General features: G+C 52.7%; 14 protein-coding genes across 14 annotated transcripts; 6 read left to right on the top strand and 8 right to left on the bottom strand.

The window, feature by feature from the left end:
• Positions 1-17: 17 nt before the first annotated feature.
• On the top strand, positions 18-1,171 carry SNOG_06855 (hypothetical protein; the record flags this gene model as incomplete). Its single annotated transcript, XM_001797164.1, has 3 exons — positions 18-53; positions 254-415; positions 464-1,171. 3 exons carry the CDS (start codon positions 18-20, stop codon positions 1,169-1,171), a joined length of 906 nt encoding a protein of 301 aa, XP_001797216.1.
• A 357-nt stretch (positions 1,172-1,528) lies between these two features.
• On the bottom strand, positions 1,529-2,845 carry SNOG_06854 (hypothetical protein; the record flags this gene model as incomplete). Its single annotated transcript, XM_001797163.1, has 1 exon — positions 1,529-2,845. One exon carries the CDS (start codon positions 2,843-2,845, stop codon positions 1,529-1,531), a length of 1,317 nt encoding a protein of 438 aa, XP_001797215.1.
• A 954-nt stretch (positions 2,846-3,799) lies between these two features.
• On the bottom strand, positions 3,800-4,943 carry SNOG_06853 (hypothetical protein; the record flags this gene model as incomplete). The annotated part of the gene is made up of 2 exons (XM_001797162.1): positions 3,800-4,800; positions 4,849-4,943. The coding sequence occupies 2 exons, from the start codon at positions 4,941-4,943 to the stop codon at positions 3,951-3,953; spliced, it is 945 nt and encodes a 314-aa protein (XP_001797214.1). The 3' UTR covers positions 3,800-3,950.
• Positions 4,944-5,363: 420 nt separating this feature from the next.
• Positions 5,364-5,579, bottom strand: SNOG_06852 (hypothetical protein; the record flags this gene model as incomplete). Its single annotated transcript, XM_001797161.1, has 2 exons — positions 5,364-5,420; positions 5,520-5,579. 2 exons carry the CDS (start codon positions 5,577-5,579, stop codon positions 5,364-5,366), a joined length of 117 nt encoding a protein of 38 aa, XP_001797213.1.
• Positions 5,580-6,001: 422 nt separating this feature from the next.
• Positions 6,002-10,760, bottom strand: SNOG_06851 (hypothetical protein). Its single transcript, XM_001797160.1, has 2 exons — positions 10,626-10,760; positions 6,002-10,422 (listed from the first exon to the last, which is right to left on the bottom strand). The coding sequence occupies exon 2, from the start codon at positions 10,381-10,383 to the stop codon at positions 6,505-6,507; it is 3,879 nt and encodes a 1,292-aa protein (XP_001797212.1). The 5' UTR covers positions 10,384-10,422; positions 10,626-10,760; the 3' UTR covers positions 6,002-6,504.
• An 893-nt stretch (positions 10,761-11,653) lies between these two features.
• SNOG_06850 (hypothetical protein) lies at positions 11,654-13,389 on the top strand (the record flags this gene model as incomplete). The annotated part of the gene is made up of 2 exons (XM_001797159.1): positions 11,654-11,922; positions 12,279-13,389. The coding sequence occupies 2 exons, from the start codon at positions 11,654-11,656 to the stop codon at positions 13,387-13,389; spliced, it is 1,380 nt and encodes a 459-aa protein (XP_001797211.1).
• A 220-nt stretch (positions 13,390-13,609) lies between these two features.
• SNOG_06849 (hypothetical protein) lies at positions 13,610-14,730 on the bottom strand (the record flags this gene model as incomplete). The annotated part of the gene is made up of 5 exons (XM_001797158.1): positions 13,610-13,972; positions 14,025-14,177; positions 14,231-14,295; positions 14,526-14,597; positions 14,668-14,730. 5 exons carry the CDS (start codon positions 14,728-14,730, stop codon positions 13,831-13,833), a joined length of 495 nt encoding a protein of 164 aa, XP_001797210.1. The 3' UTR covers positions 13,610-13,830.
• Positions 14,731-14,792: 62 nt separating this feature from the next.
• On the top strand, positions 14,793-15,592 carry SNOG_06848 (hypothetical protein; the record flags this gene model as incomplete). Its single annotated transcript, XM_001797157.1, has 3 exons — positions 14,793-14,855; positions 14,925-15,038; positions 15,089-15,592. The coding sequence occupies 3 exons, from the start codon at positions 14,793-14,795 to the stop codon at positions 15,590-15,592; spliced, it is 681 nt and encodes a 226-aa protein (XP_001797209.1).
• A 185-nt stretch (positions 15,593-15,777) lies between these two features.
• Positions 15,778-16,728, bottom strand: SNOG_06847 (hypothetical protein; the record flags this gene model as incomplete). The annotated part of the gene is made up of 1 exon (XM_001797156.1): positions 15,778-16,728. One exon carries the CDS (start codon positions 16,726-16,728, stop codon positions 15,778-15,780), a length of 951 nt encoding a protein of 316 aa, XP_001797208.1.
• Positions 16,729-17,174: 446 nt separating this feature from the next.
• On the top strand, positions 17,175-19,566 carry SNOG_06846 (hypothetical protein; the record flags this gene model as incomplete). The annotated part of the gene is made up of 2 exons (XM_001797155.1): positions 17,175-17,882; positions 17,974-19,566. The coding sequence occupies 2 exons, from the start codon at positions 17,175-17,177 to the stop codon at positions 19,564-19,566; spliced, it is 2,301 nt and encodes a 766-aa protein (XP_001797207.1).
• A 268-nt stretch (positions 19,567-19,834) lies between these two features.
• Positions 19,835-20,406, bottom strand: SNOG_06845 (hypothetical protein; the record flags this gene model as incomplete). Its single annotated transcript, XM_001797154.1, has 2 exons — positions 19,835-19,987; positions 20,206-20,406. 2 exons carry the CDS (start codon positions 20,404-20,406, stop codon positions 19,835-19,837), a joined length of 354 nt encoding a protein of 117 aa, XP_001797206.1.
• A 1,904-nt stretch (positions 20,407-22,310) lies between these two features.
• On the top strand, positions 22,311-23,406 carry SNOG_06844 (hypothetical protein; the record flags this gene model as incomplete). Its single annotated transcript, XM_001797153.1, has 2 exons — positions 22,311-22,630; positions 22,731-23,406. 2 exons carry the CDS (start codon positions 22,311-22,313, stop codon positions 23,404-23,406), a joined length of 996 nt encoding a protein of 331 aa, XP_001797205.1.
• A 411-nt stretch (positions 23,407-23,817) lies between these two features.
• Positions 23,818-24,120, top strand: SNOG_06843 (hypothetical protein; the record flags this gene model as incomplete). Its single annotated transcript, XM_001797152.1, has 2 exons — positions 23,818-23,893; positions 24,077-24,120. 2 exons carry the CDS (start codon positions 23,818-23,820, stop codon positions 24,118-24,120), a joined length of 120 nt encoding a protein of 39 aa, XP_001797204.1.
• SNOG_06842 (hypothetical protein) lies at positions 23,966-27,013 on the bottom strand. The gene is made up of 4 exons (XM_001797151.1): positions 26,485-27,013; positions 26,348-26,431; positions 26,129-26,291; positions 23,966-26,080 (listed from the first exon to the last, which is right to left on the bottom strand). Exons 1-4 carry the CDS (start codon positions 26,727-26,729, stop codon positions 24,803-24,805), a joined length of 1,770 nt encoding a protein of 589 aa, XP_001797203.1. The 5' UTR covers positions 26,730-27,013; the 3' UTR covers positions 23,966-24,802.
• Positions 27,014-27,298: the final 285 nt, after the last annotated feature.

Below are 27,298 nucleotides of genomic sequence, written 5' to 3'. Positions count from 1 at the left end.
ACCAGAGGACGAGCATAATGATGAAACAGACAGAGGAAGAGATGTTCCTCATGGTAAGCGTGTCTGGAATTGGCTTCTCCTCTGCGAAGACAAGACAGTCATCTCTATATCGGAAGACCCATATCCTTTCGGCAATGGCGATCTACGAGCAGAAGACCTCAAGATGTTATATACAACGCGAAGAAACCTTGTGAACGTCTTCCGACAATTGACGAAAGCGCCAACCCCACTGCGAGATACAGCACTGATTCAGCTTCCAATTCGTCACCGCGTCGGCAACAGCGAAGAAGAAACCGCCCACCGTCCCACAGATGCACCAGGTCTATTATTCTACTACCTCTTCGAAGACTGGGGTACGACATTTAATCTAATCTCCAAACGAGACCACGGATACGCCGCCGAACTGGATCGCTTGGTAAGTCACCCCACATCCTTCTTCCTTCCCCATACTGACCCTTCTCAGCGTCAAGAAATGCTCATAAAAGCCGACCTGACGCACATCGACCAACTCCACCACATCGGCTGCCAACTCGCCGTGCTCAAACGCGTGTACCATAGCTACATGCTGATCATCGAGCGCGTCCTGAAAAAACAAGAGGCCACCCTCGCATCCCTCAAAAACTCACGCATCATGTCCGGCACCGAATCATTCATTTCCGACCTCCCCAACGTCAATCCCAGCCACGGCCCGATGATCCCCGAAGCGGACAGTCTGCTCGGCGTGAGTCTGAGCTCCGCTGCGAAAGTGCGCTTCGAGCGGCTCAAAGATCGAATCCTGCTCTATGCGCTCAGCGAGATTGAGGAGTGTCTTGCGCAGAAGGATTCGTTGGTTATGATGAACTTCAACCTCATCGCCATTAAAGAATCCTTCAGCGTAGAGAGACTCACATGGGTCACCCTCCTGCTCGCCAAAATCACGATCCTCTTCACGCCTGTCACGCTCATGACGGGGTACTTCAGCATACAGTTCAAAGATACCGAGTTTGAGATATTCAACTATTGGTGGTGCTTTGGCGTGGTGTTTGGAGTTAGTGTGGCGCTGCTGTTTGCGTTTAGCTTTTTCTCGGGAACGCTGCAGGGCACGATTGTGCAGAGGAGTTGGAGTCGGATTGCATTTGAGGGAGGAAGGAGGTGGGTGGCACGGAGGGGGAAGGGGGGGAAGGGAAATTGAAGTCGACTTTTTATTGAAGAAAGCATTAAATCGTTGCGATCAGGTGTTCGACTATTCCTTAATCTAGTTTCTCCACTTTCCTACCCCCTATATCTTCGAGCAAATTTTCAATTGCCATCTTCGACTCTTGATACCGTGGAGGAGGGGCCTTAAGCACATCTGCAAGTGCGCAGCCAGTTTCCAAAGGACTCAAAGTCACTTGTCGGTCCAGTCTCCAGTATCCCCAAAGGAGAGACGTCGCGGCAAACGTGCCTGAGAACATTATGGCAACAGCTAGCCACAAAAATAGTAAGTCGGCTCGATATGCTAGCTCATCGTATGCGTCTGTCCATGTCTTCGTATCTCCGTTCTCGTCACCTAACGCGCGTCAGCAAACAATTCGTGGCGAAACACCCGTGGGACGGCTAGCATTTGCATACCCGTGGAGCTGTACACGGCGATCCGGAACATAACGTCGTGTATGTCGTGTATAATAGAATCGGTTGCATTCAGCCACTGAAATGAGCAGGACGAATTCCCACTCTCTGAGGCCTCTGAGAATACAGCTCCGAGCATCCCCGTGACAGTCTCCATGCCAACCTCCTCGTCCCCTGTCCCTGAAGACAATGTACTAACAGATCGCAGATAGTAGTAACCAAAGTAGTCTAGTGCAGAGAGCGGGCCAATAGGAGTATCATCGGAGGCAGGCAGATCACCTGCTGACTTATAGACCGACGAGGGGCTAGGCTCACGGTTCGGATGAAGCCTGATCGAATCTGAAAGGATTATGGCGTCGTAATCGACTGTAGCAGCTCTGATCGAACAGTAGTGCCTCTCGACTGTGGCTTCGCAGGATGCAGTCACGTTGTGGGTAAATTCGTGCGTCATCTCTACAACTGGGGCACCCATGCCATCGACAGCCCTGCTAAAGGAAATGCTGAAAAGCGTCGCATTGAAGTTCTGCGGAGAAAGTAATTCGATCTTTGTTGGGGCTCCTGCACTGCAATTGAACGCCACTCCAGCGCCTACGAGAACGCCTTCGCAACTTCCAACACATTCGGATGACCAGGATTCCGTAACGTTATTATACCAGTTGTCTACGACTCCTGCGAGATCACCAGAGGCAAAAATTCTCGCCGGAGACGCGTTGTCGACCGTGCCAGCCCAGCCATCGGTGATGTTCTGTACCAGGGCCATATCAGACTCATAGGGTCGGACGCGTCTCGTGATGACAGACTTGAGAGATCGCTGAAGGAGAGGTCCATCTGAAAGGTCCATAAGTGTGATGGCAACGAAGACTGTCATGACATGTCGGGCTTGCGAGCTCTTGAATGGTTGGAACATGTCGTGCCATCCATTTGCTTTTCCTTGGTTTGCGATGTAGTGCAGATTGGTCAGATCTGTACCACTGTAGTATGTACGCCACCACTTGATAGCGACACCTGCGATGAAGACCTGCTTCGTCGAGAACGCTAAAACGCTGTTGGTAACAGCCAGAAGGACAGAGGGATTGACCGCTAGGCCACGGGATATCCAGTCGTTGACCGCCCTGTCATTGGAGAAATAAACGATTGCGATGCTACTAGCAATACATAAAAAAGAAACAACAAGAAAGATGATAGCTAGGACAGGAGTAATCTTCCCTTCTTTTGGAACTTGGAAATCTGAGAGTTGTAGGCTCTTGCCCCGTAGCATTTTTGTCGTTCTGGTCTTTCTCTTGTTCCGGGCGGTGTGGTGCGGCTAAAGTGACCAAATTCAGTTCCTCTCCAGACCTGTTATTCCGCTGCTCTTGATTCTGTTGCTGGGTTTTTGCTCCTGTGTCGGCCATAATTGCGATAGAAGCGTACACTCATGTAGGGAGAAACATACGGAAACTTCAGGTCACATTATGTAAAATGCGAGCGGCTGGTCAAGCCAAAGAGATCGATTTCTCAGCTGCTCGTATGACTGAGCCCAAGGTCGCCCGCATACAGCCTCATGGCACGTACTCCGAGAATTGACAAGGGTAGCTCTAAAACATATTAGCGAAACATCACCGACAAGGGCAGCAAATATCGTAGATACAAGCTTGCTTTGGGCTATAGCTTCTTGATTTGTTTGTATTTCATATCCAGTTTTACTCGCTGACTTAATTTTCATCTCTGCAGAACTCCTGTCAGTTCCTTCGGGGGGCGGATTAGGCGCCTGCATGGTGGCTTGCTCCTCCAGTTCTAACATTGGTGACTGAACCGGACATGATGACACATGATCCATGTGGCACTTGAATAATAAGCCTACCGATAAGAATGAGGACGAGACTAAGCTCGGTCGCCGCGCATTTGCCATGCAGATAACCTCATAATAGGTTGACTAGCGTCCAGCCTTGCTGCGATAATAGGAGACCACTATATTTAGAATGCCGATGTCCGGAAGATAAGGGCTTGATAGAATGGAATGTTTATACTAGAAATAGGTCAAACGAGGTTTACTGTAGATCCGCTATATCATCAAACAGAGCTCCTTCCTTCAAAGTTACGTTCTACTTCTTTTGGAAGTAGAGATTGAGTCTGAACTAAGTATCAAACAGTAAACAAATCAAGGGGCCTGTAGATCTTCACAAACCTTTTACAATAACTCCAGACATCGATAAGTGTGTGAAGCCATCTAGGCCTAGATATCGCATTAGGAATACCATTGAAGCTGCTACGAACTCGAGTTATTACAGGTATCATTTCCAGCGATATTCCATCCGTCCTAATGTTACGACCCTAGGAATGCGCTTGTCTAGCAATACCTTGTGCGTCCAAACAACGCTCGACACCTAGTTCTTCTTGCCATCCAAGTCGGCATAGAAGTTCCATCCGAACGACTTGGACGGGTCGTTGAAGCGCAACTTCTTGTCAATTGCGTCGATCTTCGCTACATCCTCTTGCGGCAGCTTAAAGTCACCCTCGAGATTCGACTTAATACGGCTCTCGGTCTTAGATTTGGGAATGACGGAGTGTCCCTTTGCGATTCCCCATGCCAGCGCAACGTGCGCTCCGGTCTTTCCGTGCTTCTTACCGATCTCGACCAGGACTGGGTCGTCCATCAGCTTACCCATGCCCTTTCCTGAGTCGTAGATTTCGTTCTGGTTGCCGAATGGCGAGTAATGGGTTACGTGGATGCCCTTCTGCTTGTGGAAGTCTGCGAACGAATGCTGCTGGAGATACGGGTGCATCTCAATCTGATGTACAGCTGGTACAATGTTAGTCTCCTTGATCAGGCGCTCCAATTCCGCTTTGCTGAAGTTCGAAACACCGATCGCCTTAGTCTTGCCTGAAGCTACACACGCCTCCATCGCCTTGTATGTGTCGACGTAGTCGGTGTCGCCCGTCTTGACCTTGCCATCGCCATCTTTGGGGAACATCTCGTCGCCTCGTGCGAAGGGACTCGGCCAGTGCATCAAAAGAAGGTCAAGTTCAGAAATGCCGAGGTCTTTGAGAGATGCCTCGACGGCCTTCTCGACGTCATCGGGGTGGTGCGAGTTATTCCAGAGCTTTGTGGTGATGAAGAGCTCCTCCCGAGGAACACCAGCTTTCTTGATTGCATTGCCGACGGCGGCCTCGGTGCCATAGATGCGCGCTGTGTCGATATGGCGGTAGCCAGCTTTCAAAGCGATTGTGACTGCTCTATCGAAAGATTAACTTCAACCTCATTAACAATTAGATTTCACGCACGGTTCTTGAGCATCCTTGTCCTGCCAGGTACCAAACCCAATAGCTGGGATCTGAGCTCCAGTATTGAGCTTAAACGTAGTTCCATTGTGCGCCATTCTGGATTGCGATTGTGGTTGTATGTGTCGAGTTACTTGCGCAAGTCGTGTAGTAGGAGTGTTGCGGATTGATCGAGAAGCTGTAGATGCAAACATTTTAAGCTTATGGATGCAAGTTTGACGTCGTTACTTCCTTTACTTAGTGGGGTACTCCAGCACTTATCGTCATGGTGGCCCTCGGAAGGCGAACCTTACCCATCGATGACGCAGTAATTTTGTCCCAGGGGGTTATGACAGCGTGCATCATAAAGCTCTGGAATCCACTTTATTCCCGCCTGTATTCTTGTATTTGCTCTTCATTAGGTGGCGCATCAACCTGCACGTGTTTATGAAAGCGTGATAGCTACAGCTAAGCCGGCGCTCCATGCTGCTAACGGCCCAATCTATGCGCCCCACTTTGCCGCCTACGACTCCACTCGCCTAGTTGTAGAGCAGCAGCCACACTGAGTAGAACTTCACCCAGTGCACGAGATTCAGCTACGATTGGCTTTTGCTCTCTTTATATTTCGTTTAATTTTGCGCTTTTGCTACCTGTAACGGGTCTTCACCAGAAGGTGCACCGTCATCCACACTCACCTCCCTGCCACTACCCTTGCAGGAGCCCAGTTCGAGTCCTGTGGTGTCCACTCCACTCATTTAGGTAACTAATGATGCTGGATGGACCTAAGCAATGAATACAACCAGACGAGGGAAGAAATTCTGCAGTCGGGTATTCACCATGGGACGGCGGCGCTGGATTACTCCCACGAGGGTTGGGGGGCAAGTGTGGGCTGGGGTATCGACTGGTATTTTTGCACCTTTTTTGGTGGTACTGGTTGGGGTTCTTTTTTGTTGTTTACTCACTTCATACATACTCAAGTTTATCCCCACCCAATGAACACAGAACATCTTTTCTACGCATGTAGCTTTCTTTCATCATCATCGGTGTGCTCTGACATTTACTTTTTGCACACCGTCGCTCAGAGCCTGGGTCGAAAGTCATGGTCCCGAACCACATTCTTACGCTTCATACTGCTCAACAGAAAGCAAGCACATCACAGACACCAGGAAGACCAAGATTGGTATCATTTGTTTGATTCAACAACACACAACCGTGTCTCCATACGCAACTATCTACCTGCGATGCTATTCACCGCCGCGTAACCAACCGTCTAGAGAGGAGATGGTATATCCAGGGTATATTGTACAGCACGCGACCGCGCAAGCAATGCCACAGGAACACCATGCCAAACATATCTCGCCCATTAGAGAGACCTCGAATCAGGTCAACCGTCATGTTACGCCAACCCAACCAACCAGCTGCTTCGCTGTTGCAGGATATCTTTGCTCGCAAGGGAAATCTACCTAGACACAAACGCCGTCGCTGGAAAGAAACGCGACAAGTAAAACCTCAAAATGTGATGGAGCCCGGCCGTGCTGTCGGAGTTTCAAGTCCGAAAGTTGCGGGGGCATTTACTGATTCTTTTGCTCGGCCGTTACTGAAAGGACAATCGAAAGTAAAAAGTGTAGTGTGCAAATCTCCCGAAGGAACAGAGAAGAAGAGAAAGTTGTCAACGTGCAATTAAACAGTGACTTCAGAACCGTGCGCACGTCCACCACCGACAAGTTCGAGGATCTTACCTGCGACAGCAGCAGGGTAGCCGCGGGAAAGACCCTCGTTGACTACGGTCATAGCTGCAGCGCGGTCCTCAACAGCCATGTAGGCGCGGGTCATGGCCTCGTAGGTGCTGGGCTCGCGCTTGGTCTCGGGGACAGACTCGTAGATGGCTTTGGCCTTCTCGATGTTGTGGGTAAGAGCCCAGCCGTGGATGAGCGAGTTGGCGATGTAAGGAGTCATCTCAACGTGACGAGCACGCATGTCGCGGAGGATGGCTTCGGTATCGGCAATCTGGTGGTTGGCAACCATAGCCTCGAACAAGGCTTGGTAGAGGCAGGCTTGTGGGCGAATGCGAGCATCAGCGAGAACAGTGTCGAAGAGGCGGCGTGCACCCTCCATGTCGTGGAGGACACAGCCCTTGGCATGGATCAAAGAGGAGTAGTGTACAGCCTCTGGCACGGCACCGGCGTTGCGAACCTGCTCTAGGACCTTTTCGGCAGCCTCCATATCGACAGGCTCAAGCGTGGCGTGGGTATCAATCAAAAGCTTGTAGGTATGGGTGGTGGGCTCGATGCGCTTCGCACGCATGCGCTCATAGTAAGAGAGAACCTTGCTACGGTCACGCTTGGTGGTCAGGAAGAATTGCATCATGCTGTGGTAAGGTGCAGGACGAGGCTTGTAGTTGGGCATGGTCTCCATCTCCTCGAAAAGCTCCTCGGCAAACTTCTCGTCGCTGACCCGGCACAACGCGTTGACGATGGTACCATAAGTGACTGAAGTGGGACGAATACCAAGGTTGCGCATTTCCGAGAAGTAGAAAAGACAGTCATCAATACGGCGGGCCTTGCCAAGTTTGCCGATCAAAGCGTTGTAGAGGAAGGACGACGGCTCAACGCCTTCGGCCTTGGCTCGGAGGAAGATCTTGACAGCCTCGGTGGCTTCATCGAAAGTCTTGGTTGACTCCTTGAGCGTGGTGATGTAGAGACCGAAAGTGTTGGCGGTAGGTGCTGCACCCATGTCGAGCAAGTCCTGATGGTAACGGGCGGCAAGATCACGCTGGCCGCATGTCAGAGATGCAGCGACCATGGCATCGAGGATAGTGACCCAGCCGTACCGGACAATGCGGTACTGAGGCAGGAGAGGCACATCCTGCTTGGCCAGGTTGAGGATATCGTGAGCCAGGTTCAGCCGGTCTTCCTTAGCGGCAGCAGTAATAAGCTTTGCGTAGGTGAAGAAGCGGGGGTGTCGGCCAGCTCGTCGCATGTTCTTGAACTTCATCAAGGCCTCGTTGAGGTGAGACGCAGATCTACCATGGGTCTTCTCAAGCAGTTCGGTGATGACGACAGATCCCTTGTTGTCAGTTGAGGCAGCGTATGGGTCGTGCTGGTCCTCAAAAGTGGGCGCTGCAGGTGCCATAGGCGCCTGAACTGGGTAGTTTCCGAACGTCGCAGGTGAGTACATTGGCTCAGGCGCGGGATGCTTGTAGCTGTACCATCGGTGTTGGAGATCACCACGATCGAGAGTGGCAAGGACTTTCTCGACAAGGCTAGACGTGGTCTTGTTGACAGGCGCGCCAGTCGCAGTAATAACTTCGAGCAAATGGGCAAATCGAGCAGCGTGAGCAGGATCGACTTCCGCACCCTGGAGGATAATTCCAGATTGGACTTGCATTAGGAGAGTAATGTCTTCGAAGCTCAAAAGAGCGATGGCCTCAGGTCCCATACCAGTGAGTAGGTGGTGAGCAACTGGGGTGACTAGGCCACCATTCTCGATCATCGTCCACATCAGCTCCATGCTGGCCCGCGGCGGAAGGAAGATGCCACGCTTCATCATGAAGTGACCCATAACCTCGATAGCCTCGTCGATCTGTTCGACGATCTCCATCTTGTTCTGGTTGATAGCGGATTGGGAGTCGCGGATGCGTGCGAACATCTGGCGACACTGGCGTAGTCCGCGCTCGGCGTGACCACTGCCAATTAGCGCAATGCTATGCATCGCGGTAGGCTCAATAAAGTCTGGCTTGGTAGGCGATAGCTCAAGCATCCTCCAGAAGAGCTCCGCAGCCTCAATGTTCCCCGCGCGGATATGCATAGCGCCCATTGCCATTGCTGGGCGAGACAGATCGCTCTCGGCAGGCAGATCATCGAATGCCTCGCTCGCAATCTCGATAGAATCACGGTCCGCGGCCTTGATGCAGATGGCGGCCATGGCGATATGGCGAGCTTGTGGGCTGAGGACTTCGTTGGCGTGCACAAATGCCTCCTGGAAAGAACCGTTCTTCAACCATTCTGGCAGGAAAGACTTTAGGCCAACGATGTCACGAAGAGAAGTGAGGTCCTGTGGTGTTGCCAGGGCGCTCTCAATCTTGGAAAGGAATTTCTGTCCTCCCTCAATGCGATCGCAGACGGTATAGGCCTTGACGAGAGCGGCGTAAACATCGTTGTCCTTGCGAGCAAGTTGGATCTCTCCATTGTCGTTAGATACCGCGAGAGCCTTGTACTCGTCGTAGCACTCTACGGCACTCCTGAGGTCACCAGACTTTCCGAAAGCGTGGATCATTGGCACAAACATGTCTGCTGCAGGTGTTACGCTGCGCGACTCCATGTGCGAATAGATGCGGACCATGTCCTCTACGCGCTCGCCCTCAGCACAGGCAGTGACTAGAAGACGATAGGTCTTCTCGGAAAAGGTACGGCCAGACTCCACGTTCACAGCGGCATCGAAGAGCTTGACAGCGACAGATAGTGAACCATCTTCGGTTAGAATGGCATAGTCGGTCTCATTTGACTGGAGCATGAACCGGCCCTCCTCTTCCATTCCACCATATCGCAGACGCTTCTCCTCGAAGCTCTGTTTCAACGAAACAACTTCTAGAGAACGCACAGAGAGAAGCTCGATAAGGGCAGTGTAGGTGGCGGTATCGGGAACGACGCGTCGACGGAGCATGTCCGAGTATACATCCAGAGCCTTAGGTACGACCTGGTGCTTTGCGCGTGGGAGCTGAATTGCGGCGCTGAGAAGGATGTTGTATGCAGCCACTGATGGCTGAACTCCTGAATGGAGCAGCGCCTCGAATACAGCAGGCACTTCAGCATACTTGCGATTCTCAGCAAGCCTCTGAAGTTCTGTTGTGTATGCGTCGGTGATTTCATGTACATCGATGGGGCTGGCCGCGATGGTAGAATCGGTGCGGCTCAGGGTGGTGGAGTTGACGAGAGTGTCGGCAATGGTGGCCGGTGACTCTGGCCGGTCCTCTTCAATGGCTGATTCCGCCTCTTCCACCGACTGCGCCGCCACATTGTCTGCCTTGATCTTTGCCGCCTCTTGCGCAATAGCCTCATCCACTCGCGCAAGTGCAATCTTCTCCGACTCTTCGTTGCCGATGGCCTTCTTAAAGTCGTCCACTTGGCTTGTGCTATATGCGCGATTGACGACAGCGCGGGTGGGAACAGGCTCAGCTACATCTTCGATAGCGAGGTTGTTGTCCTTTGCTTCGAGAGTGACCTTGGGAGAGCTCTTGGGGTCCCACTCAATGAGCTTGCGGAACTGGAACTGCGACCAGTCCTTGTCCTCGCTCCGCTGGTTCTTCTGCCATGCTGTGTAGTATGCGACTAGGCCGGAGTCTGAGTGTTCCTGCGCATTGGCATTGAGAGCCTTGATGGCAGCGGTCGTGGAGGTGGAAGCAAGTGCATGCTGGTTCTTTAGACCTTTGCGGAAACGGTCATGTTGAAGGGAGGCGAGAGGGTTGGTTGTCTGGACACCGGCGACAACACTTTGGGCGTAACCGTGGGTGAAGCCTTTCGCAAGACTCTGACGCGCGAGATGGAAGCTCTTGAAGACCATTTAGGAGATGGAGGAACCCTTCAAGTGGGAAGGGTGAGACTGTATTGGGTCAGAAATGGTTCGCCTTCGAACGCGTAATTGATTTCAAGAAGACGCGACACGTAAGAATGTATTGGAGCTCGCAGCCAAGCCTCAGATTCGTGGTTGTCCGAACAACTTTTGAGCCTAGGCAGCAACAATAAGACTCGCGTGCGCCGGTTCGTCGTGGAGGTGTGAGGGTAATATCACGCAAGGGTACGTACGGGTATTCTCAAGGCGCGATGATGCTGCAGGTTCATTTGACGATGGCCGTCAAACGAACGCGCTTTGAGAGGTGAGGAATGCTCGGACAGTGAGGTGTTATGAAGCCGTGCAAGCTTCGAGTACTCCTGTGCGGTGTGACTCGAGATGGCTGGTAGCAGAAGACTTGAAAGTGAGGGAGAAGAAAAGGCTCGCTGTGGCCTGAATTGTAGATATGAGCCTCGAGGGCGATTTGCTAGCGGATGGCAGAGGGAAGGTTCGAGCAGGCAGAGCTTCGTCGTCGTCATGAATTGTTAGACGGGACCACACGCTAACTTGGGCGCGGAATTCGGATGCGAAAAATTGTCGGACAGCCGTCCGCATCCTGTGGCTCAGCTCGCCAAACGCCCCCTAAACGTGTCCTCCCGGGGAACATGCCTGCGTCTCCGCGCGAATAGGAGTCGCTGCTAGTTAGCTCGTCGGCGCGGCGAGACTGTTGTCACCGAGCTGGCTAGGGCGGACCATGGTCGGCCTCGACGACTTCGATGAGTCAGTCGGCGCGACGAGAAAAAGACGGCTGCACCCCGCCTGGAGCTTGTACTGAAGGGGCATAGAAGGCAGCACCTGATGGGCAAATTCACGACGTTAGGACTGGCCTGGGAGTGATGTGCGATGCGGCGAGCTCGACGTTGGTAAATGAGCGTGGCTGGCGATCGAATTCAATTATCGCGCATGCACGTGACCTAAGTGAACGTCGCAGCTTCTTCGCTGATCGAGATCGCAGAGCTGTTGCAAGAAGATTTGCTGTGACCAAGTCTACTCTAAGATAATGCGCCGCTGGCAGAGGTGCAGCATGCATGGGTGCACTGAATCGCTGCAGGACCCATATCGCGCACTCGCGAGGAACTGCCCTCGCACAGATCATCACCATCATCACAAGACCCCTCCATCGTTCCAAAGCGTGTTGTTGCCCGACTGGACATCCCTACAGTCTTAATAATCCACTCACTTCAGTCTCGCTACCACTCAATCTCCGATCTCCTACAGCCTGATGGAGGCGCCGCTAAAGCCGAACGCCGCCTCTTGTCCGGCAAAGGTGTTCGTCGCCGGCGGATATCTGGTGCTCGACCGAAAGTACACTGCCTTGGTGTTCAGCTTAGATGCGCGAATCCATACCGTAGTCGAGCCTATTCAGACGAAGGCTGGTGTCACTATCAGTGAGATTGTGGTTACGAGCCCACAGTTCAATGAAGCTATTTGGGAGTATGGCTACAGGTCGCAAGGTCAAGATGCAGGCATATCGGTGACACAGCTGAGTGTGTAAGTAGTCAATCGCTTTCCATTCGCTCTCAATGGTCTCGACTCCAAACTTTGATGCCTCTTTCGGTCGCCACTTCCTTGCTTCTTCGCTCACGCCTTATGTCTCTTACACTTCTTTCCCAATCCGGCAATGCCACAGTGTGACCATCCAATCATATCAAACATCACCGACCACTCACAGACCATACTTTTACACTTTCACGGGCCTTTGTGCTTTGCAATGTCATTCCTCATCTTCAGATTTCATCGCCCAAGTCAGCTCTCATTACGTCGATTATCCAAGACGTACCACGAAACCCCACGGACATGACTTCTGGAGGGATGTCTTTCATCGAAGATCTAACCTAGCATCACAGCGGCCACCAGCAATCCATCTCCGCCTCCAAAAACCCCTTCATCGAAACCGCCCTAACCTACGCCCTCACCTACATCTGGACCCTCCAGCCCAACCAACGCATCGCTTCCTCCTCCATCCGTATCCTCGCCGACCAGGCCTACTACTCCAACCCCGGCTCCCAGCGCAACGCTAGCCGTTTCCTCGACTTCAACGTCAGCCTGAAAGACGCCCACAAGACCGGTCTCGGATCGTCTGCCGCTCTAGTAACCAGTTTCACCGCCGCAGTCCTGGGCTTCTACCTGCCCAAGGACAAGTGGGATGTCAGTACTGATGAAGGATTGCGGGTCCTGCATAACTTGAGCCAGGCAAGTCATTGCCAGGCACAGGGTAAAGTGGGAAGTGGATTTGACATTGCGAGTGCCGTCTATGGATCTTGTCTGTACAAGCGCTTCTCACCGAGTCTGCTGAGCGCCCTGCCAGCGCCAGGAAGTCCGGGGTTCGCTACTGCGCTGAAGGAGCTTGTCGAGGGTCCGAAATGGGACACGGAGATCCACAAGGCGGCTATTAAGATGCCCAAGGGTCTACGCTTGGTCATGTGCGATGTCGACTGTGGCAGTGAAACGCCGGGCATGGTGAAGCAGGTCCTCAAGTGGCGAGGGGAGAATCAAGAAGAGGCGGATCAGATTTGGGGCGAGTTGCAAAAGGGAAATGAGGCGTTGGCTGCGGAGCTCACGAGACTTGCGACTGCGGACTCGGGTTCAACGGACTATGCCAAGTTGGGGGAAATCATTGAGGGGAACAGGAAACTGATTCGCCAGATGAGCGTTGCATCAAAGGTGCCGATCGAACCACCGCAGCAGACGAAGTTGCTGGATCACTGCTCCAAGCTGAATGGTGTTGTTGGTGGTGTGGTACCTGGAGCTGGTGGGTATGATGCAATCGTGCTCCTAGTAGAGGATAAAGAAGAGGTCATTGCTGGACTCAAGCAATCACTCAAATCGTATAAAGTCGAAGATGAGGGTGATGGCGTCAAGATTGGAAAGGTAGGCGTCATTGGCATCAGGGAAGAGATGGAAGGTGTCCGGGTGGAGGACTTGAGTATGTATAGCGAGTGGGCTACAAGGTCCTAGACTGGTATCCTAGATGCAGGTGTTAACTTAGTAGTCGTGTCTTGGCTGCAAACAAAAAGTCCCACAAGTTTATATGAACAGAAAGTCAAGCTTGTCTTCTTGTATCATCTCAAGTTACAACCACTAGTTTTGATCCTGGGTGACTCGCGTGCTCATGCGCATTACACGCAAGTTCAGATTCAAACATTATCATTCACGTCTCATCAGGCTTCCAAAATTTGCTTGTCTGAACTTTTTGATTCATATTGATCTTGACTTGGACGCCAACCCATTTCCGTTAGAAGATCGCCCTGTCCGTTCCCGCCACTTCACCTCCCATCTCCATTCGCCGTTTGGTATGGTGACTAAGGGTACATTGGTGAGTCGCTAGCTGGAAAAGCCCCGGCAATGCAATGCTTCGTGAGACAAAGAAAGAGAGAGAACACCTCCGCTAAAGCACATTTATGCCTTGACGGCGTACTTTCGCTGGGGGAAGTGTGTCTGCTTCTTCTTCTGCTTCTCGGTGACGAGCGAAGCCTCGTGCTTGGTGAGTCTTCGGCGGATGGCGCGGGTCTGCTTGGATCGGAGGTCGAGGGGAGTGTACCTAGAGTTTGTTAGACATTGCGACTCCATTTGTGAGGGACATCTAGACATACTTCTTGCCCTTGTAGAACAACCTAAGCTGTGCGCGCTGGTTGGCGTTGATGACGGTGAGGACCTTGGCGATACCCTTGCGGACGTCGTGAATGCGGGTGAGCTTGGTGTTGGAGCCTCCGGCGACCTTGGCAGTCCTGAGCTGGATCAACTCGCTGCAACCCGTCAGTATGCGGTTCCTTCATGTGTGCCAGATTCCTCGACGTACGACTTGAGGTCAGCGAGCTGGCTCGCGAGGTCCTCCTTGGACTTGTTCCACAGCTGGGCGGTCTTCTGCAGCGGTTGTGAGTAATCAATCGGGCGAAACGGACGGTATGATCGAGGGCGAACGTACGACTTTGGACTGGGTAGACTATGGCATCATGTCAGTATACACTCTCATCATTAATGTACAATTCAAGATTTGCGGCGGCAGCACTAGCAATGAGGAGCAATTGTCTGACCCCTCCACCGATCGCTCCTGCAAAGCCGCGCGACAAATCTTCCAATTCAAAATCGCAAAAGAGAGTCTCGACGTACCATCTTGACTGTATGTTAGTAGGTCCGGGTGATGTGGATGGGGTCTCGCGTGTCGTCTGCGGTTAACTTTCGAGGTTGGTAAATTCGCTCGATGTGTGTCGGCAGCTCGGCGCCTCGCTTCCGGACTTTGAGGCTTAGCGCCTTGGCTGCCCTACGTCGGCGGCCAGGGCAGGGCAGGTGCGACCGCATCTTGCCAGAACATCAAGAAGCATTGCTGCTGCCTACACTTTTCCTTGCAACAAAGCTTTGACATGTCTTCAACAGGAGGCGGATGGGCGCAACTGCGCCAACAAGCGCGCACACTCGAGCAGCAAGTCAGTGCCCTGTATACCTCTAGGCGGAGTTATCGGCCTTGAGTGTCGCATACTGATGAGGGAGGGTAGACAGAGACACTATTCCACACGTATTCACAGTTCGGAGCGACCCCAAATATACCCGCGAAACCATCAGAGGAGGAGCTACGGGTAGAGACACGACTCAACGAAGTGCTCGAACAGGTACATGGCCATGTTTACCTCGCCGCATCTCCGACTGACATGGTGGTTAGAGAGATGGCCTCGTTGGTCAACTATCACGACTTCTGGACTCCGAGTCCACACATGGCTCTTCCGCAGTGAAGCAAAACAACCTTGCAAGACATCGTGAAGTACTTGCAGACCACCGACGCGAACTTGCCCGCCTCAAGTCAACCATAACCGATGCACGCAATCGAGCGAATCTGCTTTCCAATGTCCGATCAGACATCAACGCATACCGATCCGCGAACCCAGCTCAGGCGGAAGCAGACTACATGCTGGATGAACGACGGCGCATTGATAACACACACAATGTTACAGACTCAGTGCTCAGCCAGGCCTATGCTGTGCAAGAGAACTTTAGCGTGCAACGGGAGACACTGGCGAACATCAACAGAAGGATCGTAGGCGCAGCAAGCCAGGTGCCGGGCATCAACAGCCTCATGGGCCGAATCGGGTCCAAGAAGAGAAGGGATGGAATCATTCTAGCAAGCTTCATCGCCTTCTGCTTCCTCATGCTGCTATGGTTCAGATGAAACTGAGTCTCTTGGAAACACTTTGAATTTACATCTGGCATTATGCGACTTGGGCAATTATCATTTAGGAGTTTGAGCGGGTAGGATATCCTCATGATTTTCGTTGGCATGTTCTGCGTAGGGCGTTTAAGCCTCGGGGTATTATTGTACAAGTATCATCTATCTACAAATCTTGAAGAGCGGCCTCAGATCGCCTCAGCAATCAATTTTGCGACACCTCGGTTCATGTCGTCCATCTCAGTTCCCTCCGCATTACCGCTTCCTGCCCACCTTATCTTGCAGTCTTGATCCACGAGATAGACGTATCCAACTCGTCCATTCAAGAGACCAATTGTCTCTCGTATCTTTTCGCTGACACCACTCTTGACCACGAAGTATTTACCCCAATCCTCTTTTGGCTTCATTCTACGTAATCGCCATTGGAACAATGCAATGATCCAAGCCTTCATGGTGTTCTCTTCAATGTTGACGTCGACCATCTGGACGACGTGCGGGCTCTGTGCCAACAACTGATGTAGTGCAGTGTTCGTCTTCTTGCCAGTAAACGTCTGCGCCTGTGTCTCTCCCCACTGACTGCTATACACGTTCACCACGGATATCTTTCCTTTTAAGACGTCCGTTGTATCCGCACCCTTCTGTGCCAGTGTGTCGCCGTGTAGGTTCGGGAAATATAATGCCGCCTCGCTCTTGAAGATGCGCGGGTTTGCCATGAACGTTTTGCCGGATCGATACTTGCGAATGTTCTTGAAGTCGCGGAAGTAATTTGTGCCCCATCTCTCTACGAGATCCTTGCGCTTCTCCAGATTGCGCTCTTTGAATGTCATGCCTGTGTAGTCTTTCTTGACTTTCACATTTCCAACATTTTCACCAGCTTGTGGTGGCTCTCGGAAGCCAATCGGCCGACCGAGCGGCTTTGGTATGAATATATCCTCATCTTTGGGCTCGGGTGTTGGTTCGATTTCGGTGGGCTTGGGTTCGGGTACAGGCAGGTATAAGCAGCGTGCGGAGGTGAAGCTTCTTGTAGATATTCGTTTGATGATTGTGCGATGCGGAGTGCGAGTTCTGGGGCGAAAACATGCTGACGATGTCTCGATAATTGTGCGCCGCAGCGGAACGGCTATCCTAGGCTGTAACATGTTGTGTTGTGGTGGATGAGCTCATGCCCCAAAAAGTTGTCGGTGTATACGTGAGCTGTCAAAACTAGTACTAATGCGGCTAGACAAGTAATGCCGCACGTGCTTTCGCGCGCTTTCGCGTCGTCACTGGATACGGATACGTGCATGGATGTTCTTGCACGCGCTGCTGCCTCGGCGATGTACCACAAAGTTGATCACACCAGCTGCTGGCTGCGAAACGCCCCGGTCTAGACATCAACCTCGCAGTATAAATGGAAATCAGATATCCTGAGAATTGTTCCGCATACTCACCCTGGGTCATTGAACCATCTTGATTAACCGCGCCAACAGCGTCCGATTGGCTCGATCGACTTACCTAGGGAGCTTACTTTACCTTAGCGTTACGCATGAGCATATTCTACGTATACTTGTAGGTCAAGGTAATCACCTCACAGAAAACCTCCGGGATGTCAGACAACGACATCGCATCGAAAGAAGCATACTTCGAGGCACAGGCCTTGCTGGACCTGTCTGATGATGAGCGAGACTTCTCGAACAATAGCCCTGGCGTGGTCGACCGCGCATTGGAAGACTCAAAAGCAATGCCTCCTCCTACTTCGGATAAAGCAAGGAGCAGTTTCCTCGGGCCAACGCCCAAAGAGCGACGAGTTGCATTCGAGGCGCATACTACAAAGCATCGCACAGTCACGCGAGAATCAGGTCTTAATCTGGTCCGGTCCTCCACTGCGCCTGAGGCGGAATTAACAAAGAGTTTCCCCGTCACCAAGCCACGAAGTGGTGTATCAGCCACCGTTGAAGGTACGAGCAAACTGAAGCGGGTTGCCTCACTTCCGGACATGCCAGCCCTAGATCAGACTCCCTTCTACAAGCAAATCGGCACGATACCTCGAGAGCTGAAGAACGGGAAGAATGTCAAACCAGCAGGCAATATCAAACTTGAGCCGGAGCACAAGCAACTGCTCAAGGGCAAGATTGTCTACTTCTATCCCAACGATGATATCAGCATGGCACGGCGAACGCGCATCCACAAGGTAATTCAGCTCGGAGCTGCCTGGGTGAACCGGTGGAGGGACGATGTCACCCACATCATGCTTGACGATGCAAGCTATACGTACAGCCAACTATTGCGGCACCTTAACAAGGCTGGCTTCTCTGTGAGTTTCACCCTGACACCACTGTCTTTCATCGCTAAGTTCTCGTCAGAGACGACTTGCTCTTGTCAAATTCGATCCATATGTACCTCAGTGCATAGAGTTTGGCACACTTCTGGACCCTAATGCTGTGAGGTTTGCGATCAAAGGCGCGCCTGTGCGTAGTCAGTCCTTCCAAGCCGAAGAGCCGTCACAGCCGTCAGATCCTTCGCAAGTCTCGCTGAAGATCAAATCTTCGAGACACCAGATAGCGGCTCAAGGAACACAGAAGACAGACTCTCCACCAACAGAAGAGAGTATACCGTCATCGCGGCCAGCAGCAGAAGCACCTCCGAGCTCATCGGATAGCGATATCGTAGAGGACAGCTTCATTGTACCCTCCTCAGACCCTGCGGAGCACATACGCAATGTCCCTAGTGCACCTGACCGTTTCAACGATGCCTTGTCACAAGCTATCAAAGAGACAATGGCACTTGCCCACCTGCCTCTAGACGACGAAGACGCAGATTCACCACCTCCGACCCCCGTAGATGAGGACGACGACGAAGGTTCTGACGAAGAGCCTTCTGAGACGAATCGAAAGTCTCGTAAAACGCCGGTCTTCGTTTCAAAAGCTTCTGCATTGAGAGGCAAGGGGTTGAATCTGAACACCTTCCAGTGTATGGATCCGGGCAGCAATGGCTATTCTTCTGACAACCCCAACGCCCGCACGATACAGATCTTGGATGAAATGTGCAAGCATTACGACAAGATGCAGGATCAATGGCGCACAATAGCTTACCGCAAGGGTATCACTACACTGAAGAAACAGACGACCAAGATTGTCACGTCCAAACAAGCCGCTGCCTTGCCCTTCATTGGACAGCGCCTCGCCGACAAGATCGAAGAAATTGTACTCACAGACCGTCTCCGCAAACTAGACAGTACTAAGGATGACCCGCTCGACTCGGTCCTGCGCCTCTTTCTCGGTGTCTACGGCGCTGGTCTCGTCCAAGCCAACAAATGGATCCAAGCCGGCTACCGTACCCTCGAGGATCTAGAAACCAAAGCCAAGCTGACAGACAGTCACAGAGTTGGATTGGAGCACTACAACGACTTCAACACACGCATCCCGCGCTCTGAAGTTGAAGCTCACGGCGCTGCTGTCAAAGCTGCGCTCGCCCAGATCGATCCAGAGTTCAGCGCAACAATAATGGGCAGTTATCGCCGCGGTGCAAATGACTCTGGCGATATCGATATGCTCATAACATGTCCCGGCGCCTCACTATCTATGCTGCGCACTGTCGTCTTCGATTCCCTCGTTCCTCAGCTATTCAGCGCCGGCTTCCTGAAAGCTTCACTGGCAACTTCACGCTCCAACGATCCCACGGGTACCAAATGGCACGGCGCGTCTTGCCTCCAGACGTCGAAAGTTTGGCGACGCATGGATTTGCTTCTTGTTCCAGAAGAAGAAATGGGCGCGGCGCTCATCTACTTCACTGGCAACGACATCTTCAACAGGAGTATAAGGTTGCTTGCGCGCAAGAAGAATATGCGACTAAATCAGAAGGGGCTGTACAAGGATGTCGAGAGAGGGCGACGAGGGGAGAAGTTGAACGAGGGTGTGCTTGTGGAGGGAAGGAGTGAGAAGAAGATTTTTGAAGTCTTGGGCGTGCCGTGGAGGGAGCCGCATGAGAGGATCTGTTAGATGGAGAGAGGATGACGTGTGTAACGAGACAGGAGACGATGTATGGTGTACGATTAGATGAGATTATGATTCATGATACCTGACGGGTTATGCATACGGTCCGATACCGCAAACTGTATTGAAGATCCATAGACGCAGATCTCCCGTCTATAACGCCCAAACACCATGCCAAATTGCGAAGTAAACTTTCTCTTTCCCGGTGCTGCATACGCACTAAACTCTTCTCTCCATCATATATACAACATCGTCCTGCCGTGCGCGCGCTTCTTCAGTTGTAATTCCGCGTCTCGGTCGCTTGATCTGCTTCGCGCGCTCGTCGGTTCTCTTCTGCGGCTTGTTGCAGCGTTTGGTTGTTTGTTTGGCGTTTTTGCGCGTCGAGCTTCTTTTGGAGATCGCCAGAGGTGGTTTTGTTGTTGCGGGCCTGGGGGTGGTGTCAGTATGTATACGTTCCGATTGCAATGCGACAAGCTCCAGTGAGGTGGTAACTTTGTGAAAGAAGGTGTCGTGACAGGATTCCTTGTGCTACAGGCATATTGCACTGAAGCTCCTAGCTATGCGGCTGACATCAAGCTTCGTGCCCATGCGCACATCATCGTAACTGGTTCGCGCGCATCTTGAAGTTGAGAACAGAATACATACCTCTGCAGCCGCTGCAGCCGCCGCCTTTGGATCATTCTCGACATTACTCTCTCCTAACGTCCGTGGTGGTCCTCCGACCGTCCTCTTCGGCGCAACATTGCTCGGAATCGACGCTTTCGTAGCCGGCGCGGGCGCAGAACCTAGGGTCCGACCTTGACCCTCAAAGTTGTCGCTTGACTGTTTTCCACAGAGATTACCCATTGCTTCCACCTAACAATGCGATGGGAGATGGTCAGAGTGGAAGTCTGGGGTCGTGGTGGTGTTGGTGTGGCTGAAGCGAATGGGAGAAGGGCGGAGGTGACGACGCGGAGAGGGCGCAGCCTCGTGGTGGGGAAAACGACGTGGTCAGGGTTCAGTTGCCGATGGGCCGTTTGGTGGGATGTGCCAAGGGCCAGGTCCTTGGGAATTTATGTTGGCAGCCAGCTTTCGTCCGCGCAGCAAACTCCTAAGAACAAAGGTGATTGTATTTCCGCTGAGGGTAATTTCGTATTGGCCATGGCTGAGCCAAATCGAACCACGGCGTGGCTGCGAATGTCGCAGTGATGGTGCTGACGTTGCGACAAACGCGGCGCATGTCTCGGCTGCCCAAGTCAGATACCGATCGAGTCAGCCACGCTGCAAGTGGGGTTGACAGTTCCTGACTATCTTCAACGACGTTTTAGCCGCGACTGAAGAACGGGCAGAGTGATGAAGATATCCGGGGTACGCTTTGTTTGTAGGTAGGCGTGACCGACAGGTTTGACACTTGCGGAAGGCATGGCCTATCAGAGTAGGCGCGGACTCGCTTATTCCTCGAAGATGGATCCTCGTCATGGCCCGCTATTCACTCTTCACTGAAGATTCAGGACTCCTCACAAAACTACACGTACAAGGCTTCCAGGGCATCAAAAACTGTGGGGTGCTGTCAGCTTCATGACATAGATGTATGTAGGCCCTCGTTCATCACAAAATTACACATTGACATCGCTGGGACGCATGTACTAAATCCGGTCGAGCACCTTGTTGACCGAGGGCAAGACTTTGTGCCTCTCACGTTTCCCATATTGTGGGCTGCCTCGGTATCCCACCACCAGCACATCAACATGGCTGACAGCTATGCAGACCACGATTCAGCCTTTGGAGACGACGATTTCTACTGGACTACGACTAATCCTATGTTTTCTCCGCCTGCGATAGCAGGAACGAAGCGAGATGCCGAAGGTTTGAGGGAGACATCGGCGGCGTCAGGCTCAAACCCGGGCCCAAGCTCACAACCTAAGGAGGACAATGTTGGCTCTGAACACATCGATCCATCAATCCTGTGTTGCAACCATTGCCCGGAGCCCTGCCCAGAGGCCCGTGGCGGACGTCCAGCCAAGCGGAGGGCGTCGGCCCAAAAGGTGGGTGCGTATCATAATCTCAACACTGAAACGCACCCTATCGACGCAGATTGCCAGTTTCCAGATGATTGCTTCGAGAAGTTCTGTCAGGAATGCAATCTAGATGCTCCGTGTCCCGAAGACTGCGTGGTACCTTGCCCTGCTGAAGATGAGTGCAGCACGCCAGACGCCTGCTTTGATCCTCACTGCGATACAAAAGAAAAGGAGTGTGGTGATGGCTGTGTCGACCCAGATTGCACAAAGCTGTCATGCCCCGAAAAGCCTTGCTTCTGTCAGGCGTGTGAGGTGCAGCCTTGCCCTCTGGGCGAGCCGACCAACGAATGTCACTTCGCTCATACAGCACCAACTACCACCGGTACCGTCTACTGCTACGATCATGCCCCATGTCACTTCCAGGAGGACTATCATCATGGGCATAATGACGGTCTTGCATCGTTCGAATCCTATCCTTGCTTCTCGAACACTCATGGCTTCATGAACAGTAGCGATACTATGACCCAAGCATCAAGCGCTCCGACGCCAGTCTTGTCGCACAGCAACTATACATCTCTAGAAAGCGCATTTACGAGCGAACCGTCGCCCGGGCCATCCAACTTCTCGAATTGCTTCTTGGGAGTATCAGGCGACCACTGTCACATCGATAACTCCTGCTGCCATGGCCCAAAACGAGCGTGTGGGGACTGCACGATAGGATCTCCAGGGCAGTTAGATCTGTGGAACTCGTCCATGACACAAGGAAATGGCCTGGCCAATAACTTCATGGACTTTGGCTTGTCAAGTCATCCTACCAGTCCTGTGTCGGCAACTCCATTTGGCAATAACTTTGACGCTCCCATGATGGGCTTCAACGACAACTCATGGATGTACGTCGACCCTTCTGCACCCTTCCAAGGCGGAGATATGCTTGGAGCCAGCAAGCTTGACTTCCTTGCTGCCGCTGTGCAACACGACTTGCTCCCAGCTACGTCAGCTGTACGCAGCACTACCGAAAGTACTACCCATGGTCACGGAGAATCATCAGACTCGCAGCAGCATGTGTGCAGGTGGTACGTACTCCTGAATCTATACACCACGGTTTCCGCCGTAGACTCCACTCCAAAAGTCATGCGTATACTTTCAGCCTATCTGATCACTAACCACCCACAGGCAACACGCCCCGAACATCCTCTGCCTCGCCTCCTTTCCCTCCCCCGAAGCGCTTCATAAACACACCAAGACTGCGCACGTTGACAACTGCACGGCCTGCTTCTGCCAATGGGAAGGCTGCGACGCCTGCTCCAAGGACTTCAAGCAGCGCTCCAAGCTCTCGCGCCACCTCCTCGGCCACGCCGGCTACCGCCCCTACGCATGCAGTTTCCCTTCGTGTAGCAAAACCTTCGCCACCAACCAAGCCAAAGACAACCACGAGCGCACGCACACCGGCGAGCGCCCCTACGTGTGCGACCGCTGCGGCTACACCACGACCACGCACACGCAGCTCCAAACCCACATCTCCGCGCTTCACGAGGGCAAGAAACCGCACAAATGCCGCTTCTGCGACTTCACCTGCGCGGACTCGAGTAACCTGAGCAAACACGAGCGCACGCACCAGACGCTGCGGCCCTACCGCTGTCCACAGCCCGGATGCACGTTTAAACCCGATTGTCGCTGGGAGAATCTGAAGCGCCATTTGAGGCGCTCGGGCCATTGTAAGGAGCTGCTGGAAGAGGGCAGTGAGCGGTACAAGGAATATAGGGAGGGCGTGAGGCGCGAGATTGAGGAGTGGCATCGGAGGGAGGGCGAGGGGGGTGGGAAGGGGAGGAGGAAGGGGAGAGCGTCATAGGGTGGGGCTGGATAGCTTCATGGAATTAGTGAGGTGTGGTTAGGAGGCAATGAGTATGTGGAGATTTTCAGGATACGTGATCCGACGAAAAAAATAATGACATAAACTTTCCGAATTCTCGATGCGTGTACGTGCGTGCTCGGATACTGGCAACGCGTGTGTTGCGTGGATTCGGGAATCTGTTTCATGGCCGTGTGGGTCTGATATGATAAGGAGGTAGCGATATGCTAGTAGACGCTTGCGTCGCGGCTATATGGGTAGGTATGTATGATGATCTGAAATAATCTCCGACAAGGCGAGAAGCATGCTTGTTATATGTGCAGGATGTCCCTGATATAACAACAGTGGCGTACAAGGCCAAACACTGGAAGAGAATGTTAGCTGTTTGCTATGTGAGACTTTCAGGCCGCCATGCTGTACCACAACGCATTATTGTCGCGAGAACAACCTCCGTTTGCGCCGTGGGAACCTCAAGGCAACACCAATAGTACTCATCGACAAGCCACCAACTCTCGACGACACACACACATGCATCACAAGTTTAACTCCAAAAACCATCTTCAATGATCCAAATCCATTGTTGTCCTATCCTATCCAGTTCAAGTCCACCATTCGAATCCAATCAATCACTCATCTCCAAGCCAACACGCCCAACGAACAACAAACCCAGGCCCCGCCCAGCCCCTGAACAACGAGGATATCATAGAAATATAATCAAGATACAGTATTACCCATTTCCTTGAACAGCACGGCACAGCCACGTGATATATACATACGCTGCGCCCGGCGTCCACACATACACACACCGGAAGCGAAAATAAAAAGTAGGTTCGAGTCGTCGAGCGCGCTAAGTAGCACGCTCCCAGACGGCAAGGGGTATAGAACAAAAGTCTGCAATCGGGCCATTATATACCAGGAGGTGGTGGCAGGATCAGTGGGTTAAGGAGCGTGGGTTGCGTGTGGCCGGGCAACCAGGCGGCGAAGGAGCGTATTAGTTGAACAGAGCAAGAGGCGATGCAGAAAAAGAATCGGCCGTTTTTATGTCGAGTGAGAAGTTGGAGTTCGCTTTCGTGTGGTATTATTCGATTACTTTTTTTTGTGAGAGCGTGGTTTGAGGTCGACGTTGGGGGCCGCTGAAATCGAAGAAGTCGGATTGAGGGTGTCTCAGATGCAAGAAATCGACGATTGGAAGAAACGTGGCCATGATCGTAGCGGCGTTAATTTTTGTGTGGGTAGTTGAGCAGCGTGCTTGACCCTGATTTCTTGGGGTCTAGCAACGTGTATCGAGGTCGTGACATGACGCGCGTTATACGCTTTGGGGGCGGTGTTGTATCCGGCGACTCTGAAGTAGACGACATGACTAGCAAACGTCAATAGATTGAACACAGCTAACAATCTAGGGACTTGGAGGTGGTCGATCACCTCCACTCCTTCGACCAGTGTCTGTGCTGTCGCCTTCGATCGTCTTGCGCCAGTGCTGCGGCAAGCAAACGCACACGAGAGGAAATGCTTTGATCTCGCTGTCGGTTTCTGGACGTGACCTTCTCGTTGTGTTGCTAACACCTGAGTCGCGCTGCTCAGACTTCCGTGCTTCCCACTGCTCAGCCGTCTCGGAGATCCTGACACCGGTTGCCCAACCGTCATCCCAGATACCGACAACCTTGAGCATATCGCCGCGCTCTAGTTCAAACTCGTCGCCAGCGCGCGGCTGGTAGGCCCACAGAGTTGCAACTGTGTCATTGGGATGAATGTCATCTTGCGAGTAATAATCTTTGAAGAACTGCAGCTGTTCAGACTGGCCAGAAGCAACACCGTCCGGACTAGAGAAGTTGCGTGCTTGGTCAGAGCCAGACAAAGGCGAGTTTGTACTTGAACCAAGGGCGGAGTGGCTCGACAGAGATCCTTGACGCCTAGGCAATGCCCCAGCAAGATGGCCCCGGATTGTTTCTGGGGAGTCGTAAGCACCAACTTGCGAGCCACCAAACGCTGACAGAACACCTCTCTCACTCGGTTCACCAGATGAAGTGGAGCCTTCAAGAGCTGCCATGCGCTGGACGCGAGCTCCAGGTACAATGGAAGGGGGGCGTTGACCATCACCTCCATAGGCCATGGGAGGAGGGGGTCCCTTGAGAGATTGGCGCGTTGGTGATGGTGTGTTGAAGATGCTATCGGCCGGGTTGGGCTTGTTCTTCCTCATCCTGATGCAGCAGAAGATGACGGCAGCTAGGATCAGGGCAGCACCGAGAATGGATCCAAGAACAATGCCTGCTATGGCGCCACCAGAGAGTCCAGACCGAGAGGTTCCTTGTCCGGCGCTACCGCTAGCTGATGGCACACTGGACGACGTGCTTGACGGGAACAGGGGCGGCATCGAAACGGTAGTTGGGAGATTGACATTCGCGCAACGGCTCTCAACGTTAGCTGTCACGCAGCACGAGTCGGTCGAGTTGATAGTACTGTCAGCACAGAACATGCAAAGTCCGCGCAGGTTACCCTGGTACCCGCATTCAGTGGGCTCATTTTGTACCGCAGTGATGCAGTTTCCGCTAAGCGCCTCGGCAGGGTTCGAGCAGCGAGCAAAGTCGGAGCGGATCTGGGGGATGGCATTGTTTCCGGGTCTACCGCACAGCTCCGGACTTGAAACGATGACCTGTTCACTGATGGCAAAGTCGGCCTATATTGAGTCAGAAAAGTTGGAACTGAGTAGGGTAGTAGAACATACACAAGCACCGGCGCAGAGCGGTGTCGCGTTGGAGCCACTCGATCCACACGACTGTCTGGAACTCTGTACTATTGCGTTGCACAAGACGGTCGTGGTGTATCGGGCATAGAGTGCGGTTGTGTTTGTTAAATTGACGCTCGAGCATCCCAAGATATTCTGATATCTGCAGAAGGTTAGTCTCCACGTGGTTGGTCAGGCCTAGGTCATGGGTAGACTGACTGTCTTTGCGCATAGGACGTCGCGATGTAGTTGCGTAGGCGGTCGTCAAAAGACTGCACATCGTTCACGAATGATAAGAAGGGGCTGAAGCACTGCTGTTAGCGACAAGGCAAGACAGTACGTTGAGAAGCACGTACTAGTCGCCGGTCAAGGCCGTGTTGATTGATGCTCCGCTAAATGCTGGACATGTCGTTGAACCACGCAGGGAGACGCAGTTCTGCTGGGCCATTGATACGGGTAGAGACGCGGCAAGGACAGTGAGGAAAGCAGCCGTCTTCGTCTTGGCGTGACTTTGCTTCTGGCGACGGGGAAGACGGTCGGATTGGCAGCAGTCATGCTGTTCATGGTCGCGAAGACGGTTGGTACTCTGGCATGGGCGCATGGTGGATTGGGAAGCCGGTCGGATGCGTGCCAGATGTCTTGTCGATAGGCTGTATTAGGTGCGAGGCCGGGGATGGCAGCGTCGTCGAGGACGATACGGCCAGCAGCAGACGCGAAGATTCAAGAGTCCATTCGCGATAGCTGGACGGGTCCTAATTCGCGCTGGATGGGGGCAAGAGTGATTACAATTGGGGGACCGTATCGGTTAAAGAGGACGGTCTAAGAAAGGAAAGAGGTCTGGCGCGGTCACAACAGCAAAAAAAGAGCGTAATGGGTGGGAAGCTGCGACGGCTTGAGGGTGAAAGGGAAGATTCCACTGGGGGGAGCTGCGCGAACGAGGCCGTCGGCAGCTAGAGCGGGCTAATCGTTCGCGTGTCGACTGGGGTGCCCTGTCCTCGCAACGCTGATTGGACGGCCAGTCCACGCTGATTGGCTGTCTCCTGGGAGAGTGAAATGAGACTCCCAGCTAAATTTATCGTCCGAGTGGCTTCAGGCTCGTCTCAGCTTGTCGCATTGGGGCGCTCCCCCGTTATTGCGGCTCTCTCACTGAGTGCGCCTTCGAGACACTGC

The sequence above is a fragment of the Parastagonospora nodorum genome, assembly GCF_000146915.1.
Source record: "Parastagonospora nodorum SN15 chromosome Unknown scaffold_10, whole genome shotgun sequence".
In the NCBI taxonomy this organism is placed as follows: Eukaryota; Fungi; Ascomycota; class Dothideomycetes; order Pleosporales; family Phaeosphaeriaceae; genus Parastagonospora; species Parastagonospora nodorum.
This window is presented reverse-complemented; position numbering and strand designations above follow the sequence as displayed.

Bases quoted from the DNA above. Each gene is read 5' to 3' on its own strand.
- SNOG_06842 (XM_001797151.1), bottom strand. From the start codon at position 26,729: ATGCGCCCATGCCAGAGTACCAACCGTCTTCGCGACCATGAACAGCAT. The intron at 26,432-26,484 runs GTACGTGCTTCT...GCAGTGCTTCAG, and splicing joins ACGGCCTTGACCGGCGACTA to CCCCTTCTTATCATTCGTGA. The intron at 26,292-26,347 runs GTCAGTCTACCC...AACCTTCTGCAG, and splicing joins ACGTCCTATGCGCAAAGACA to ATATCAGAATATCTTGGGAT.
- SNOG_06851 (XM_001797160.1), bottom strand. From the start codon at position 10,383: ATGGTCTTCAAGAGCTTCCATCTCGCGCGTCAGAGTCTTGCGAAAGGC.